We start from the raw sequence: 19,204 nt of genomic DNA on the forward strand, positions 1-19,204 counted from the left end.
AAAATGTGCCTTCTGTCCTGCTCTTGTGTGCCACAAAGACTGGATGTGGTGAATTTCATGCAGATGCTTTACCACTCAAGGTCACTTTTTTATGATTCTCTGTGTGGGTGGCTAACAGTGACAGGTACAGAAAGATGATCTTTTAGAGAGAAAAGTTGTTCATTAGCACAATCTGAGCTGCAACTGATAGTAGCTCACCAAAGCTTGGAAGTACATCCAAGCAGGTGGAAGCTGCTGTGGGGGGGGGGGGCTCCGTGGCATTCTGCACTCCTTCATTGTGGTAGCAGCAAACCATTCCAAGTGACCGCTGACTTCCCCGGGATCTCTTACGCCCTGCGTCCTCACAAACGCCATCAGCTCTTGCTGTGTAAGGAGGTGAATCAGGTCCAAAGCTGATTTTTGCAGCCCACTTTTGGATAGAGCCCCAGTATAGTTGTTTCCTCCCGTTTTCAGTCAGTGTGTTAAGCTAACCAGCTGCCAGTTTTACAATGAACTGACAGATGGCAGTGTCATCAGTCCTCTCACAGCGCACATGAAAAGCAAGCATGAGGCAAAAAAGCATTTTTCCTATAATGTATTTTACTTCAGATTGCAATGGATTGTGCACAACAGTTTAAGACTGACTTTACTCCACACAAAGTCTTCTTATTTTTCTAGACACCTGTAATTGTATATGAGAAATTTGAATAAAATTAGTCTCACACATCAATTCATCTACACATAAGAAGCATCTCAGGCCTGTTTAAGGGCCTTTGGAAATGAGTCCATCTAGCATAAAACAGAAAGGGAATTCATGATGTCTTTTTTTTCCTCTGGGAACTTCTCATTTGAATTTTAAACATCTCGACTCCCATTATAATATAGATAACACCGCTAACAGAAAGTGTGAATTGGTTTGACTGGTGCAGAGTGCTAATGTAATGCTTCTTGCCATCATACTCTACTCATGTGACTGTTCTTGCATTTTAAGCGCATACATCGTGAGTGAAATGAAGAACAGAGATGCTCTGAGAATCACTCGGGGCTATAAAGAGGCCTATGCACGACCCTTTGTGGGTCCACTTGTTCACTGTCCAAGGTTTTTCCATATTCTCATTCTCACTGATTGCCAGCAGCTCAAGTATATAAGCTTTAGGTCACGAGTGAGCATGAACGTGTGTGTCGCCTCTGTAAAAAAAGCACAAGTATTGCTTCTCTATATTTTAGCATACACAGAGCACTTTGGGAATTTTACAGTATGCCACACAAACATGCTGATATATTGATGCCATTCAATGTATTCCAGTTTTTTATTTTACACCTTTATATATAAAGGAAGCTCCTTATTGGTTGGCTCTCACTCCACCCTCCGCCCCTTTTCCCCTGGTTTCCCGGGCAACCTTGTCAGGGTGGAGGAAAAGAGCAAATCATGTGAGGGTAAAGCATCTTTCTCTCTCTCTCCCCCCTCATTCCCCCCTCTCCCTCGTTCTCTCTTGTCAGTGAGTGTGGTGTGTGTGTATAAAAGCCTCTCTCGCCATGCTGTCACTTCACTCTGAGCTCTTCATTGCATCGCATTAGGCAGGCGCAAGGGTTGAAGACAGGGGGGGATACAACCAATGGAGGTCCCTGCTAGGCATTTCCTTTGACCTTCCCTCCCTTTGTGCCTCTGTCACCTCTCCTGCCCACTTTCCCCTCTTCTCCCAATGTGTTGTACATTCCCCTCCTGTCCTCCCCGTCCATCCACTCATTAAACGTGTCCGCTCAGCTTGGACGGTGGCTGCATCGATGCAAAATGGGTTGTGGCAATTCCTCAGCCACCAGCACCACAGGAGGGGGTGAGTGTTTCAGGAATCTCTGTGTACATCCGTTTGTGTGTGCGATACTGGGTGAGCGTGTGTGTGTGTGTGTGTGAGGTGGGCGAGGGGGTTGGAGGGGTTTGAAAGAAAGAGTTGCCACTGTATCTGCAGCGATGGGAGAAGATGTCTTGAATGTCAATGAAGTGTGTCGGGGTTGCCCTTGCGTTTAAAAGAATGTGTGTGTGTGTTTGTTTGGGGGCGGGGTTGTGTGTGTGTATGCCCGTGGTGGTCTCTCGAAGCCATGGGTGGCAGATCGATCACGAAGGATCTCCCACGTCTGAGGCACCTGGGTCTGAAGAATGCGCCGCTTTGATGCAGATCGCGGCTCCTGACACCATAAATGTGGCGTTAACATCTAAGTGAGCAGCTTCTCTCTTAGCATCTTAGTGCTTGTTTGAAAGGGTTCACTGAGGATGGAAGACAAGCAATTTCACTGACATCCATCCATCTTTGTCTTCCCGCTTGACTGATGTTGGTTGTGCCCTATAAGCAGGCGGCACTAAAAATGCCTAATCAACAGCCAGGTTCATTCATAAAGCCTGGAGGACATATTTGAATGGAAAAAAAAAATCCTGTATCGCGTGATTTTACCAACTCTCACTGGGCTATCGTGCTTTTCCGTTTGTTATTTTCCTCATAAAACACCTTTCTTAGTCGATGTAGGCTGATTTTAGACATGTTTCAAGTTTCGCGAAGTAAATCTCTGGGCTCCAGAGTCAAATTGAGGTAACTATTTTCCTGAAGTATCTGCAGGATTACCTCACCCACCACTACCTATTAAAGCACGGTGTGTGTTTGTGCTTCTGCAAATGTGCGTGTGTGTTTGCAGGTACCTAATCAGTACACTAGCAATTTCGACTAGTGGCTGTACTCATTTGTCCATAGAGGCTGACACCAGGTCAGAATCAAGTGTTTCGCTTTCTGTAAATAAAGATAAAAGCATTTCTTGTTTACATTTCCTATTATTTCAATCTATGAACAATTATTTTGTCCCTATAATTTGTTCTGTTAGTGATAAGTTGCATATATACACACATATACCTGTAACTGGAACGTTAGCCTGCAAGTATTCATCACAGAGAACATTAAGTTCAATAAAATTAACTTTGCTTTGCTTTGATTTTAGTGAGGGACAACGTCAAACCTACAAATGCACATTTTCAGGTATAAAGTTTAAGAACTCTGATGTGCAGCTGTTATTTTGCTTACAAAACTCAAAATGACGGCTTTAGTGGTTCTATATCACATTGCCTGTCCCTAGTCTTATGCACCCTGATGTGCTGCCTTGGATATGAATGAGCTTTTGTCAGGCCACTGAATAGGCCCCTGTGTCATGTCAGCATTCCCTCTACGAGGATAAAATGTGCTGTTGCCTATTTGTGTGTAATGTAGATTATCCAATTTTCTACTATTGCAAGTGATTCTTGTGGTGTTCTTTTCAAGGTACATTTCTACTCTTATAAAATAAGGTATAACATGAAAAAGCAATTGGAGGACGCAACTGAGGCTTTTGTTCCACCGCTGTTGTCAAAGTGCAACTGTACATTCAAGAAAAAAGTCCGATTATCCTCCTGCAGAATGCATTATGATGTTATTACAATTCAAATCAAGCTCAGTTGACTGCCTGCAGTTTGGCAAAGCACAAAGTGTTGTCGGTCCATAAAAGAGTCAAACAGCATGGAGATGAGCTCAGTGGGTATCTGCAACTGAGGCATCATACAGTGTATGTCCAAAGTTATTTTACAATATGTTCCTCTTTGTAGATCAAGTCATCACGATGGTTGTTATCAACCGGTAAACGTGCCATGTCACAAAGCTCAGATCATCCCAAACTGGTTTCTGGAACAGCTCATTTAAAGGCTATGAGAATCACAGGCATCTCAAACATAGGCTGTAAATGCTGTTAAATTGGGAATGTTCATGCTGTGTATTTGCCGTTATAAAAAAATGAATGAATAAATCCAGCATTAGTTATAACTTTGGTCACTAAGTCTTTGAGGTGGTGTGCAACTACCTCCACAAAAAGATTTCAGTAAGTAAATAAATAAAACACCAGCTTGCAGTGATGTTGTGAATATTATTGTGAGCACCAAAGATTAGTGTCACCAATTCAGTATCCGACTAAATGTGAAATAAGGCCAATATCACATCTTCTGTTGCTGAATTATGGTCCTGAGTAATGGCCAGAAAAGCATTTTTACAGAACATTATAAGGTCACAGAAGTTCACCGGTCATCACCTCTATTTGATCATATTAGGCATTTCTATTTGTCACAATTTGCACATGAATTTGAGTGGAAGTCAAAAATATGTTGAGTGAGGATCTTTGACCACCAGATTCTAATCAGTTGATCCTTGTATCCCAGATTTAACACACTTCCAACCAGGTGTTTCTGAGATATCCTATCATTTCCTGGATATATGTTATTGTCCCAGTACTTAAACGTTGTACATTGCGTATAAGGTTTAATGTGTGATCTGTAAAATGTTAGCTGCTGAAAAATGTTCTAAGGCATTAGAAATGAATATCAAATATTACCTTTTGAAATGCAGTGAAAAAATTAAAAGCATCTGATAACAAATAACGACTTTAAATAAAAACGTCTCTTGTCCCTTAAAAGGTTGTCTCATTTGCAAAATTTAGACTAGACTAAATCTAGTTTAAAATAAAGGCTGGGATAATTAAATCCACCTAATTAAAATGTGCAATTATTAACATTATAAAGAAATTGTATTTATTGAGTTCATTATTGAACATTAGACATTTTAATTAGGTGGATTTTGTTGCCTTTAAAAACTAGCAAACAAACAAATAAACTGTCTCACCTTGCATGAAGCTAAGTGCCTTCTGTATCGTGCAGCTTTTTATTTTAATGGACAGATATGAGTTGAGTGTGTGTGTGTGTGTGTGTGTGTGTGTGTGTGTGTGTGTGTGTGTTTTTCAAGCATTTCCGAAAATTACCACGTCTCTGTAAATCCTGTATCATAGTCACTGCAGGGTGCACTAAATTGGGTCCATCCTGTTGTTCAGCAGCAACATTTCTCAGTACAGGAAATGTATCTGCTGTGACTGAGGGGAATTGCAGTTAGGTAGTCAGCAGTGTTTACTTGAGTTTAAGCAACAAAAGCATTTTGAATATAGTTGGCAGAAGTTGTGGTTTTGGTTAACAGTTCATTCAGCTTCAACAAATAACAATTGTAATGCCTGGTTGAATTTCACGTTTGTCGAAACCGCACGTGATAATTACGCTGGGAGGGGTTCGTTCTACACCTTCCGAAAATATTGCCAGTTAACGGTTCACTTTCGTCACCCTAGCAATTAAAGAAGCCAATAAAGTGTTGAATTTTTGTAAGGTAAGTCTGATAAGTGTGGCAGATACAGAAGTAGTGTAGGCATTATTTATGCACATTGAAGTATCTAAAAATATAGTTGCCAGTATACTAGGCAAGGCCTTGTTTTGCTCACAAAACAGCCTCTATTCTTTGTGGCGTGGATTCCTCGAATGACATATTTGCATTACATCACTCTTGTAGAATCGTCAGCTGCACATTCATGCTCCCTTTGTGCTACTGGACATATTAGCAGTATTATGCTGAATGCAGATCTGCTGACTTGAGATACTCTCAGGTCCACCAGACTTGCCATGAGACCAGTGTGAGACAATGTTTGTGATGTGGTGTTCTGTCATATTTTATGGGAGCATAAAGGAATCAATACATTGTAGCACATTGGGTGCATGGATTTTTACCCTTGAGACATTGCACTGCACTCTTGCAGCAAGACTGACAGATTGGAGAATGATGTATGTATGACGCTGGTGCATAGGTGTTCCTAATAAAGTGCTCAGTGAGTGTGTAGTTCAAATTCAGTGACTGTAGATTAAAAACCTGCTGTGCAGTTCACTGATCGTAAATGCAAAGAAATTAATTATCAGTTTGGTGAAACACACCTGCTTTGACCACTTGTACATTTCATAATGGAATGAAATTAACTTCTGGCTTGTCATCTGTTCTCAGGGCCAGCAGAAGCCTCCAAAGATGTGTAAGTACTTAAGCCATTTTCTAATTATTTAAAGTATTTCTAAAACTCTGCAGGCTCCAGGCCTTGAAGGTTTGCATCAAATTTTACACTGTACAAAATTAGCTTTATACCTCAATGCTGTATATTAACACTGACACTTAGGGTCATTTAACAATGGTAAATATGCAAGGGTTTGACAGTAAAGATCATCATTGTTAACATTTTTTAATTTACGTGTCTTGATGCATGCTCAATCTTACAGGTAAGAAAATTTCCAAAGGTTGATTCTGTTCATCTGGACGTAACGTTTTCAGTGGGAGACACGTTTTGTCACTCATCCAAGTGACTTCTTCAGTCTCAGCTGACTGTTTATAAGATTAGGGAACCCTGCAGTCAGCTGAGACTGAAGAAGTCACTTGGATGAGTGACAAAGCGTGTCTCCCACTGAAAACGCTACGTCCAGATGAACAGAATCAACCTTTGGAGATTTACATGTGACATGTGAAGTTGGGCACCACAGTGGTGTGGTAGTTAGCAATGTTGTCTCACAACAATAAGGTCCTGAGATTGACTCTGCCATCTGGCTGGAGCCTTTTGTGTTGACTTCACATGTTCTCCCTGTTTTTGTGTGGGTTCCTCCTACAGTCAAAGATGAACAGTTAACAAAATCTTAGGCAGCATAATGTAAAGTATGGTTGGTTACACCGTTGTGCAATAAAGAGGATGCACGTTGTATCACAAGACAGCTGATCAGTTTGTTTCATTAGGTCATTTACACAAGGCATTTTGTAGAGGTTTATAGCACATTTGACAGTTTGTCGTCAAACAATAACTGTAATCTGGACTTTTTTTCTCAAAATAGAATTACGACTTTATTCTTAAAATGATTTTTCCCTCTAATGTGGCCCTAATACTCCTGCGTAGTGGATTGTCCCAGTTGACAGTGACAGAAATATTTTAATTTCAGACGAACCACTCTGCTTTTGTTGTATATACTTTTGGTTAAAAATAATTTATTTTGGCTCCCAAGTAGTTTTGTGTTCTGTTCTTTGTTTTGTTTTTTTTTTTAAATTCTAATTGAAATACAGAAGATATACTTTTCTTTGCTATCTAGAATACAGTAAAAAGCTTTGGGAGGGGCAGCTTTTTCCAAAGCATTTCCTGGAAACACTGTGTATGTGTGTTTGTGCTTTATTGTAGTTTGTGTTTGTGTGTGTAAGTGTGTGTATTCCCCTTCATAGCCATCTGAACAGCCAGCACAGGACCCATGAGAGCTGACGGTAAAGCATTGACTCAGTGAAGCTAATCACAGCTATCTATGTCTGTACTACACAGCAAACTACCACACAAAAGCTCATGCACACACACTCACAGAGCAAGACACACTGTTAAGGGAATAATATACTCACAAAACTGAAAAGTGTGATACAGCTTGGCTTGCATAGGGATAGTGCACACAGTGAATAAACCTTCACATCGGCTTCATGTTGTTACCATGTTTGATCTTAATGCTCAGCCACCACATCAAACCTGAGACCACTTTAAGTTTGTTGTTCAGCAGGCCTGAAATAAAACTGAAGGTTTGGTCTATAGAAGTTCCTGACAGAGAAGTATTCCCTACAGGGCTTGAGCAGCATACTGAAGATTTCTGAGGCTAAGCAAAAGAACAATGTTTGCACTTTCTCTCTATTTTGTATATTTGTGATTTTTTTTTATTTCCTCTCTGCTCCCATATGACCTGACCTGTGCCCATTCTCTCAATCAGGACAGAAGATCCCTCAGCAGAAGATGAGAAAAGAAGGTACTTTGCAGCGCCCTTGAGTGCACTTTGCTAAGACGGCTATACTTGAAATGAAATATACTTGAAATTTTTGATCGCAAAAATGTCAAATAGTTTGTTTTGCAGTATTCTCATAATAAAGTGCAAGGTTTAAACAAGTAAATGAACAATAACTCAAAAAATAAATGAATAAAATGATAAATGAATTTCATTTAGAGGTCTGTAAGTTTGATGGGATACTGGTAATGCTATTAAAAACATCCACTAAAACAAAAATCAATGCCATCTATGGTTTTTAATTGCTACTTGGTCTTTAAAACCTCTCCTCCTCTCTCCTCTCAGGAACTATGGTGGTGTGTATGTAGGTTTGCCAGCAGACCTAACGACTGTGGCTGCCAGCCAGTCCAAAGCTACACGTAAAGGTGAACTGCAGCACGCATTACGTACACGAATCTCTCACATTTAGAAGCAGAACTCAGTGTGGCGAACAGTGAACTGTTATACCGCTGACATCTGGCAGCCTCTCAGGCATCTCACCACATGAAACCACACCACCACGTGGAACCACGTTGCCAGCAGCGTCTTCGGTTTTATTTGACCTTTATTTTTACTGAATATTAATGAGAAACATTTACTTTGCTATACCCAACAGGGTACTGATATTTGCAAAGTTAAATATAGTTGACGACAATTATTCTGTCCAAAAATTGTATTTTTAATCAACATGGGCTTTACAGAGAGCCACATTTTTGTGCATATTTTAAATGTTATTCATTTTCTCTGTTTACAAAGTAAAACGTCTTTATGTATGTAAATGACTTTCTGATGGAGAAATATAAGTGATAAACTGCCATGCCTCCTGAATTAAGAGTTTAGAGTAAACTCACATCGCTCTTGCGTTTTGCGGCCCTGAGGGCTTTCTTCTCGCATACATGTCCTTGTGCTCATTGAGGTTAAATATAATAATGGATTGATTCAGTTTTGTATCCTCTGGCATGAGAAGTATTGGCTCTTGTTTTTATTGAAGCCAAGATGTTCAAACTGCTGGGTGGAGTGTGTGGGTGTTTTTCAACACAGTCTTGACTGTGAGACAAAAACACCAGAGAAGAATAAAAAAAATTTTGTCAAATAATTGTCCTATAAATATCTGAACACTGACTCAGTTGTTTCTTCCTTCTTGCAGACTAGCAACCATTCAAGGAAACGCACAAGAGGTACCTGAAATATGAAGCCTGTTTGTTCGGCTTTTAACATTGCTTATTCAGTGCAAAAGACTCATGTGAAGGCCGCTGACTCCATTTTTTTCTCTCATCTCGACAGGATCCTGCATATTAATTTACGTACAAACAGTCACATTACAAGCAAAGAGCATGTAAGCCCTCTGATTCTGCCCCACCACAGACTGAATAAAGTCTCAGGCACTAGTACTCTATGAAGATGTGGACGGCCTACAGGGGCTGGGGGGATGTTCCCTCACAGAGTAATGGGTGGCAAAGTGAAACAGAGGTGCACATCAGAGGCCTGCAAGTGGATTGTATCATCGCCCTTTACTTTGCAAATACTAGGAAAGCACTCAATCTGGGACTAGCAGCTATGGACAGCGGCACCGGACTTATCGACAGTCATCTGGATTTCTCGGTCAATTCACTGGAAATTTCTCTTTCTCAGGAGGAGACAGATGATCCAGCCAACTTACTAAATAACTGGGTGGGGGCTGACACACTCCCAACAGCCCTCTGCAATAATAATCACTGCTCAGTTATTTCTCTAAAACGCCATCAATGATTCATTGTGTGGCAGGGATAGAGTTATAGAGAGACAGAGATAAACCAGAGTTACACACACACACACACACACACACACACACACACACACACACACACACACACACACACACACACACACACACACACACACACACACACGCAAAAGCAGCAAGCACATTCCTGTTAATGTATAATAATGGAACATCTCAGTGTTGTTGAAAATAGTGCTGATTGCAATCAGGGTCCTGCTGCTGCAACAGAAAAGTCTGAAATGACACTGATTTTAACAATGGCTCTAAATGTTAATAACAGCGATGAGTCAAGTCGAGGGTTTCACAGATGATGTTCCTAAATGTCCCGAGTGCAGCAGGCAGGTCGTACCTGATGTTATCACTTATCTTGGCCCCAGACTGATTATGTAACCACAACATATGAGTCATGATACTTAGAGGAGCTCTCCCCGTCCACCCGTCTCTCTCTCTCTCTTTGCGTCCTTCTCAATTGTCTGCAGGATTGTATTTTCCTGTTCCCCCTGTTTATACTGCCTTTGGCTCATTCACATAATTCTTATAATAATTTCGCTCCAGATGTAGAACTGACACAGTTTCTTCAAATCTCACAACATCCATGTATGTTACACTCAACTGAAAAAAGAGAAAAAAAAACACGTCTTAATAGTTCATATTCATTTGCAAAAAAAAATAAAAATAACAAAAAAATGTGAAGAATAGAGACAGCCGCCCAAAAAAGTGAATTCTTTTCTCTTTTGTGAAACTGCCGTTGTAGCAACTCCATTGAATTTATCATAATTCTCCTTTATACTGTATAAGCATAGTTGTTTTATGTTTGTTTGCTTTTTGTTATCTTTATATGAAATGTGTTATTATGTATTTTTTTAGACTGTCAACAAGTCCTAATGGAAAAAAAAATGAAATCAAAGATTCTTGTGTCTAACTTAGGCTTTGCTCAGTCCACTCTAAGGTTGAGATAAACTCTGCGACCCTGTTCACACTTAATGCTAAAATGCTTCTCAGGCAATTGGATCAAGATTGGACTACAGAGACACGTTGCTGTTTTATATCTGCGAATCTGTGACAATCATGTGTCTCCAGCTGTCTTTGCTACTGTTGAACACAGATGTTTCATTCCCACTCAAGTGCCAGATTTACTTTAGGTCAGCAAAGAGAACAAGAACTAATATTTGTGTACGAGTTATTCCGGCTATTGATATTGTAATTTGTGAGACAAAATGAAGGAAATGTTCTGTCTGCAACAAGGACAATGCTTCATAACAATTTTCCAGGTTGTTTCTTGTTTTAGGCAATTCAGAAAATGAAAGCATTGACCTTACAATAAATATGTGGCTCAAACCAACACAGAAAGCGCTTTGAGTAAGTGGATCAGATTGCATGATATTGATTGTTCTTTATCTTTAGCACTGTCCGTGTGTAATTTGATCGCAGAAGGTGCAATTTATAATCAAGTGTAGGCAGGGTCTATGTGTTTCTCCACCATATTGTTAAGAGATTTCTTTTTAAAGAACTTGGGCATTGCAGGAACAAATGAATTCTAATAGATGGTGTATTAGTAGATCAATTCGTTGTTGGGATCGGTCCATTTGTGAAGTTTGTTGACCTCGAGAAAAAAATACACAATATAATCAGCCTTATACTTTAACAGTAAAACCTCATCAAGCACTACGATGTTCCCAGAAAAGAAAAAACACATTACAGCTGGTCGAGCATTAAGGTCTAAGGTCATTTGTCAGCCAGACTCTTGACAGTTCTCTCCTCTAATGAATGTACAACATCTTCCACTGACCAAGACTTTAGGGGAGGGTGGAAATAGGCCAACTTTAAACACTTGAGATTCAAGAGATGTTCTGTCTGAGCTACACAAAGCTCTTTATACGCCTGTCTGTGTAGCTCTGACGGCCTCAACTGACCAGCCTCATAAAAATGAGGACTTGTTTCACCCTGCCAGCACACAAGCTTACTGTTTACTGTTTGATCAGTTTTTCTTGCGGGTGGCGCTTCACATCGACGCCCACTAGCTGCCAAGCTGCGTCGCCAGTTATCAGTCGAGCTGATACCAAGGGATTTCGTGTAGTGTCTTTTAATTGCGAGCCATTTGTCTACTCACATTGTTGCAGTGTGTGCATCGTTCACCTGTTGTAGAGACAGATTATACTGCAGATACAAAGAGCTGCTTCATGTACTTTGTAGTTAATGGCAAATAATAAAAGGAGCTGAAGTGTGCCTACAGTGCCAGATCATAAATTTGATCAGCAAACCCACCTGAGACGTTGCATTTTTGCTGTCCCTTTTCTTTGATGTCTACATTTTTTCCCTACTGCTGTCCCCACCGGTGGCCTTTGGCTTTTACAGCGTGTTGTGCTGCCTGCCTCTCCCTCTTCTATCAGCCTCACGTTGCCCTTTATGGTTGTTCCTCCTGTATATGATGAATGTCACTGCCTTTGCCCTATTCAGTTAGCTTAACAGGGACAAGGGGGCAGAATGTGGATGAATATAACCGTCTGATGTCCTCTACATTAAAATGCTGCTGTAGTTGCTGCAGTACAGCGTGTTGAATGTAGTAGGGGTGGGCTGTGCTTATAGAAGATTTTTGGGGGGAGGAACTGCTATGGATGTTAAATGCTAAGCAAAGCTAGCTACCAGCAACCTGTTAGCTTAGCGTAAACTTTGGAAACAGCCTATCTTTAAAGGTCACCATTTAACACGTAACATCAAAAGTAAGATTTAAAAGGACACGTCTGTTGATACAAGCAAGAAAGGAATGAAATGCCTTTCTTCAAACTGTAATACTATTCCTTTTGTGTATTAAATAAAATTCTTACGGTTTAGTTGTATAATGATGCTGAAAATTCTGGACACCACCTGGAGTCAAAGTAGCTGTTAAATAATTTATTTATTCCAACACTAGAAAAGACCTAAAGTAGTCATAGAAAACCCTCCACCCCCCCACCAATGTCACTTCATGGTTTTGACCACTGTAAAATTTTATGAATCAAGAGGTAATAAGTGAGGTTCTTGGGTTGTTCAATGATGTTCTATGCTTAAAAAACATTTTATGGGATATTTATCATGTCTGTCTTTCACGCAAAAATAATATTTACTCATCACTCCTTTCTAAACCTAATCTATCAATGATGCTGAAGATTAAAAAAATGTGACTGCCTCTGTGCAACAAATCCACAATTTTCTGATTGAATTATCAACAATTAAAGACTTTTATATCGTCCGCACACAGCTGTGTTTATTGATTGTGGTCTTTGCTGGAACGTATCTGCCTCCTGTAATCAATAGGTTTCAGACTTGAGGGATTAAAAGTGTTCTTAGTAAATATTCCAGACATGAAGAAATAGAATAAGATTTGCTAACTGCCGTGGGCCTTTGTGCAATAAGATCAATTGCAAGTTCATCTTGATAATTGGCTGTGCTGAGATCGCATGAGGAGAGGTAAAGAAGAGCAGGCTGGGTTCACTGTCCCCTCTTCTACTGCATGCAAACAGTTTGAGCCTCTCCACTGATCACATATCATGTTCTGCTCCCGGTGCAGAAATTAGAAAATATAAGCTGTGCGTGAAAAAGAAAAAAACAGAACTTCCCTAATAAGTAATCAAGGGACATATATCTGCAGCATATAGGACTGACTCACATATGAATAATTTTTTTTTTTTATCATATATTCCATTTTTCTCATATATTGTCATATACATAATAGCCTTCATTCACATATAAAACATCCCAAAGAAGCAGATGTGGTTCTCTGTGACATGCAGTGTTAGCTGAAATACTTTGTTACACAAGCTCTGCTAAAGAGTTATTTCTTCCAAATTACAAAGGGCAAAAATGATAAGTTCTAGTATTTACTGAACTTTCGAACTCTGTCTATTGAAAAATGTGTCCTTTGTGTTACGTCACAGACTAATTACCTTGCATTTTTTAACTTTAAGATGAACGAAATCAAATAAAAAAAATCTATTCAGTACTTAAATTGTTCTGAGACTAGAATTTCAGTCAGAGAAATCTCAGCACTGACAATTAAAAGCAAGGCCACCTACAAGACTAGGCACCATGAGAGACAGGAGAAAAAAAAATACCGTAGTCTGTATTTGGTAATATAAGTGAACAAGCTGAGTGAAACGTCCCACTCAACAGAACACCAACATCAAGCACAACAAAAAGGTTTGAACAAAATTGCTCCCGTCTTTGTGTTGAGGTAATCATGTATATGTATCACGCACAGATAGAGATCTGACTCTGTGTGAACAGTGAGAGGTACGTGATTGAGAGCAGGTCCTTAATCATATCATCTGTGCATCTGGCCCACCATGAAATAGCAGCTGTTCTTTCTCAAGCTTACATTTTTTAGTAAACACTGGCGTCTGCCTTTCACTTCATAGCATAATTACTCACACCTACTTGCTTGTTTAAAAAAGGAAATATTATCCGCCTAGGACCTGGCATCCACATATGTGGACATCACATTTTGGGTTATTTAGACCAAAATACTCAATTTTGCTCTACAAGGGCCTGATATCCACTGACGAGGACATTATACTGACACTGTTCTATCAAAATTTTAAATGAGTATCCTCATTTGTGGCTCTTATTTTTCTTAAAAACAAAAATAAGGTGAAAAAAAATCTGGTAATTCTTTGTTTTTACATTCATTGGGCCCCAATCAGCCCAAATATCAAAGAGAAATTCAAAATGCATTTTTGATATATTGTGAATATTAAAAGAAATACCTCTGACAAATCATAATCACAACTTCTAAACTGCAACCCAACTGCAACTCTAACATGCCTAAAGTCTAACCTTGTGGTATCAAAATATATCCTTTTTGCCTTGGCAATCATAGAGCACTAAGTGACACACAAAAACTATTGACATTTATTCCAAAAATGTCATTTTTTAAATTTCTCTAAATCGCATAAGGCTAGCATCAGACCTAACCCTGGACCTAACAGTGTTAATTTAATTTTGCTGCAACAGCCTCTTCATTTTCTTTGTGCTTTGCACAGCAGGGCAGTAGAGGATAGCAACAGCATCAATGGCACACTTGAAAATCAAGTGTTTTTTAAGTATATTTAATTTGACCATTTTTTGTTCTCATAGCCACTGAGCAGCTGCACAGGACCAAACATTGGTTCGTTGTTACAACTATTTTGGCTCACGGCATAGACGATGGACATAGTACAGTATGTTATAAACAAATTCATGAAGAAAGGATATCTTAAGATGTGTATAGGGCCACCAGGGAGAGCAAGCCTGTAGAAACTGAGATGTAGCCTTTGATATTTTTCTTTTTTTTTGCAGCTTCATTTCGTTTCATTCGTTGCATTGCATGGTCTGACCTTGGGGTGAATTTGCTCAGCTGTCTGCTCCTGGCAACATTTGCAATTGTTCTGAATGTTCTTCAAGTGTGAATAATCTTTCTCACTGTAGAATGATGGACTTCAAATTGTTTGAAAATCACCTTATAACCCTACAAGACTGATGGAGAGCAGCAGTTGGTTGCTTAAAGTCATTCCTGCTGTTTTCCACCTTGGCACTGTGTTAATGAACTCCTGAATGTTCCAGGAAGCTGCAAAAACGTCTTCTTTAACTGAGGTCCTCACACTTGTCCTGATATATAAAACCTTAGAATTTTTAATTCCTTTTCTTTCTTTGACTGTTTTTTTGTGATCCTCAATAAAAACGAAGACAGTGATTTATTAGTAAAATGGTCCATTAGACTTGTCTCCTTTCAAAGTCTCCCTTATCTTAAAGGACAAATGCAGTAAACAGCCATATTCGATTAAATATTATGCACTGTTTTGGCACTGCTGAATTATTATTCAGACAAAAAAAATATTACTTTGCCACCTATTTGAAATTGTATTTGTAATTCATCCTTTTTACCAGTAGATGTCACTGCTGCACAGCGTTAGCTTCAATTGTGGCAACAGCAGCAAAAATCTTGTGCACTCTCACAGTACTTTTGTCTAAAATCTTTCCCTCTGTAATAGCCATGAAAAATGAGAGGTATGTCTTCCCGCCCTCAAGGCCTCTGCAGCTTCTTTGAGATCTACAAAGAGACAAAATCATTAAAGCCAGCTATCAGTTCTAACAATCTTATTCATTTAAATTGAGAGGTTTGCACTAATCTTGGCACCAAAGTTGCTAAACAAGCCCAGTACATGCAACAGGGTGCAAATTACTGTTTTGGTTGCAGAAGGGGGGGGGGGTCGTACCAGCTTTCAGGGCAGTGAGGCCAATTACATACCCCCGAGTTTAACCTGAAGTGTATACAGCCAGTTTTAAGATCAATCTAGAATTTCAAAGTTTTTTATTATGTTAAGTTTTAAACTCTAAAATGGGGGGCCGGGCGAACAGCTACCTGGTCTTTGATTCTTTTTTAAAAATCCCTGTCAAGGCCTTATGTTCTCCTGTAATATTCCAAATATTGGAGGCAAATCTCAACCTGAGATGGTGAGGTGTGAAAGCAGTTCTTTCAACTTAGTGTTAAACATCCAACTGAAGTTGGAATAGTCACAGTGCTGTCTGCAGACCTTTGTGATTTTGTGTGAAGGAGGAAAATATTTAAACCTTCATTTTTAAACCTTCATGTTTTTGCAAAGGTGCCAATAATTTGAATCTATATATATTTGTCTATTCCTTGTGTTGGAGCTATTTATTTTTAAATCATTAAAAAAAACCTGGCTTTAGACTTGCCAAAGAGCTTTATGTGCAATACAGAGTGCTGTTTTTGTCCCCTTACATTTGTGATAGATATGCTGCATCATTGTGACTTTTGATTTCAGCAAATATCATAAATTCCTCTCTTATGCAATCCTGTTCTGACACAAAGACATTATGTAAGAGCTGATGATGCTTGTTTCTTGCATCCATGGCCTGTCCCGTTTAGACATCACAGACCGTAGCCAATGAATAGTACAGTATGCTGCTTGTGTTCTGAAAACATGTCAGACCCAATGTCAAGGTCTCCCTCCTCAGCAAACTCGTAACTGTCACTCACATTTAAGTCTTAGGTTCGAGTGCCACAAAGGACATGTGATACAGTCGTCCCACTGAACTGAGTCTGACGTGTAATGCCAGGTCAGTTAGTTCAATAAGTGCTCTCCCACTTGGCCTGGACCAAAAAGTGGCACCCGAGACCCAAAGGGAGGGGATGTGGGGCGGGAGCAGAGGAAGGGAGCCTTGTCGGCTGTGTCGGCTTCGCTTTACTTTTGACTTCAGAGTGCATGTGCTTCCAATTACAGACAAAGGAGAGGCGGTCTTGTGCAGCATGTGGTTCCATTTAGAGCAGGTGAAACAATGTAGGAAAATAGATCCGTCATCCGTCGCATTCCAGAGGCCAGTGAGAATCAGCGCCAAATCATAGCAAAGCTAATCCTGAGAGGAACGACTGGGGTAAAGGCAGTTGAGGGTCCTGGAGCCAACCTCAACAAGGACATGCTCACACTGGTCAAAAGGTCCTGGAATTCAGAGAAGTATGTGAACTTGATAGATTCATCCCCTTTCATGTTACCTTGGATTTCTATTGGCTCTGCTAGTCTCCTGATCCTGAGCCGTGTTAGCAGCATGGGTCGATGGATGACGCTGTCAGCCAGACCAGAACTTCGGTCACGAGTGAAATGTTGCTGCAGAATCTGACAGAGACAGTCGTGTTCCTCTGATGATGAATTGCAATAACTTGGCAATCCCGACTCTTTATTTAGGCTAAGACTTAGTAAAGCTTGGAGTTTGTATTCTTCTCGGTCTTGTTTAGGTTTAGTTCTAAACATTACATGCCTCTTTGATTTCTTGCCAGATTGCACTGGGTTTTTTGGATTCATCATTTACATCTCAATTTAAATATTATCAGAAAGTCTCAAGGTGGCATCTTGAGATGATCTGATTTTTCAGAATATCAGTCCAAAACCCTCAAAAATTAGGTTAGAAATGATAAACAAAAGCAAAATAGAAAATCCTCACATCCCGACACTGAGTTTCTTGTGATATTTGTCATATTTCAGAGAGTAAAAGAGTCTGAGGCCAGACAAGGCTGTGGAGCAGGGTTGTGTAGGAGAAAAGGCATGTTATTGACTGCCCTAGTATGCAAGAGAAGGTCAGCAGCTGATTTTATCAGACCCTTCCCTTCATCCGCCCTTCACGTGAGCTCTCTGTTGGGGCCTGGAAGGTTTTCCTCTTTTCAGCATGTGGTAATAGTCAGTTCATGCAACCACTCTACTCTATTGGAAAGAATTTAGGTTAATATAGCAAGTGGGATCTGGACATCTCGCTCTCATTTGCCTTTTATAGCCCATAGGAGCAAACGCATAGCGTGTGCTCCAAGCTGTAAATCAGGGGATGTTTGGCATCCCACTACTTTACAGGAGGGCGGCTGTAGGGCTCAGTTAGGCGATGGACCAGCAGCACCCAGTAAAGCTCTCACGTGCAGAATAAAAAGGAGGGGAGATGAAAGAAAAGGAGAAATATTTTTAGCTTGCATAAAAGCCCAGTGAGTGTCAACTGGACTCGAGTTAACAAGGCGTATTTGGGTGATTACTTCACAGCTCACATGCTTTCAGAGGCGTACCTTTTCCTGCATGCTTCCGCCAGTACCTATATTGTGGGAATTAATAAAAAAAAAAGGTATAGATTCCAAGGTGGTGCTGGAGAAGCCATGGGAAAATGAATCCAGTCACACATTAAAAAATGTGGCAGCTGATTTTCCATGGTTCCCCTCCATCCATACTCAGTTTCAGGCCTTCATGTGCTAAGAACAGAAATTAACTCTGACATTAATTTCTTACTTCATTTGTATTCTCGGTTAATGAGCAAGATTTTCTTTTGGGTTTTTTTGTTTTCTGGTATTTTAAATCTGTTTTTTTTTTTAAATTTATTTTATTTTCAAGATTGGTAGTGTTTATCATACTTGTCTAACAGATTCTTCATTGAAACATGTTTTTATAAGGTCAAAAATTGCTGTGCGGGTTGATTACTGATTGCAGTTAATATCAGGAAACAGAAGATTTCAGTCCATTAGGTTGATCCCCCAGGATTGATTATACCATCTCTCATTCCGCATCCCACAGCCCATTCCTGACTGTCAAGGCTCTCGCTCTCTCTCCTTGTGACTTCTGCTACACAAATTCTCTTATATTATGTCTGCTTGAAAGCTACCTCACGCTGTTCACAAAGATGTAACTTAAACATCTGTGGTTTTATGTTCCAAGTTTTTGGAAAATTGAACTGAAGTTTAGCCAACACCAAACAACTGAGTCGGATGGAAGTTTGATTGTGGATTATTGGGGTAACAGATGGTATGCAATTAGTATCCTAAAGAAAATACTTAACCAAAACATGCCAATCAACATGTCTAATACAGCTAAAGATTAAACTTGTCATTTACTGTAGGCTCCAGTGCACCTTTGCATAAAGTTTCCCCATTTTAAAGAGGAGGTAAGTGCTTTTTCTGAGGTTATTTAATAGAAAAAAGAATGTATTTATGCTGTACTCATAAACATATAGTTAACTGTGTCTGTCAGCAAACTGATGCGAAAAACTTAGAATTTATCCTTAAAAAAAAACCCCAAACCATAAGAGCAGACACTGTTTTGTGTCTTGGATACAGTGGCCCAGATGGACATTTCTGTTTCAATTTATGCTTGTGGCTAAAGACAGACTATGGACGTAGTACTTCTTATAAGTTTCTTGCAATTTAAAGATCACAAAAAGCTCTTTCAAACTATATATGACTGTCGAATATTTGTACAACACTGTTACAT

At 39.7% G+C, this 19,204-nt stretch overlaps 1 protein-coding gene across 1 annotated transcript; it reads left to right on the top strand.

Annotated features, from left to right (window-relative positions):
- The first annotated feature begins 1,448 nt into the window (after nucleotides 1-1,448).
- c25h12orf75 (chromosome 25 C12orf75 homolog) lies at nucleotides 1,449-9,494 on the top strand. The gene is made up of 6 exons (XM_026175362.1): nucleotides 1,449-1,814; nucleotides 5,853-5,877; nucleotides 7,622-7,657; nucleotides 7,979-8,058; nucleotides 8,820-8,850; nucleotides 8,957-9,494. Exons 1-5 carry the CDS (start codon nucleotides 1,772-1,774, stop codon nucleotides 8,822-8,824), a joined length of 189 nt encoding a protein of 62 aa, XP_026031147.1. The 5' UTR covers nucleotides 1,449-1,771; the 3' UTR covers nucleotides 8,825-8,850; nucleotides 8,957-9,494.
- The last annotated feature ends 9,710 nt before the right edge of the window (nucleotides 9,495-19,204 follow it).

This window comes from Astatotilapia calliptera, chromosome 7, assembly GCF_900246225.1.
Source record: "Astatotilapia calliptera chromosome 7, fAstCal1.2, whole genome shotgun sequence".
Taxonomy (NCBI): Eukaryota; Metazoa; Chordata; class Actinopteri; order Cichliformes; family Cichlidae; genus Astatotilapia; species Astatotilapia calliptera.

Bases quoted from the DNA above. Each gene is read 5' to 3' on its own strand.
- c25h12orf75 (XM_026175362.1), top strand. From the start codon at position 1,772: ATGGGTTGTGGCAATTCCTCAGCCACCAGCACCACAGGAGGGG. The intron at 1,815-5,852 runs GTGAGTGTTTCA...ATCTGTTCTCAG, and splicing joins CACCAGCACCACAGGAGGGG to GGCCAGCAGAAGCCTCCAAA. The intron at 7,658-7,978 runs GTACTTTGCAGC...CTCTCCTCTCAG, and splicing joins GCAGAAGATGAGAAAAGAAG to GAACTATGGTGGTGTGTATG.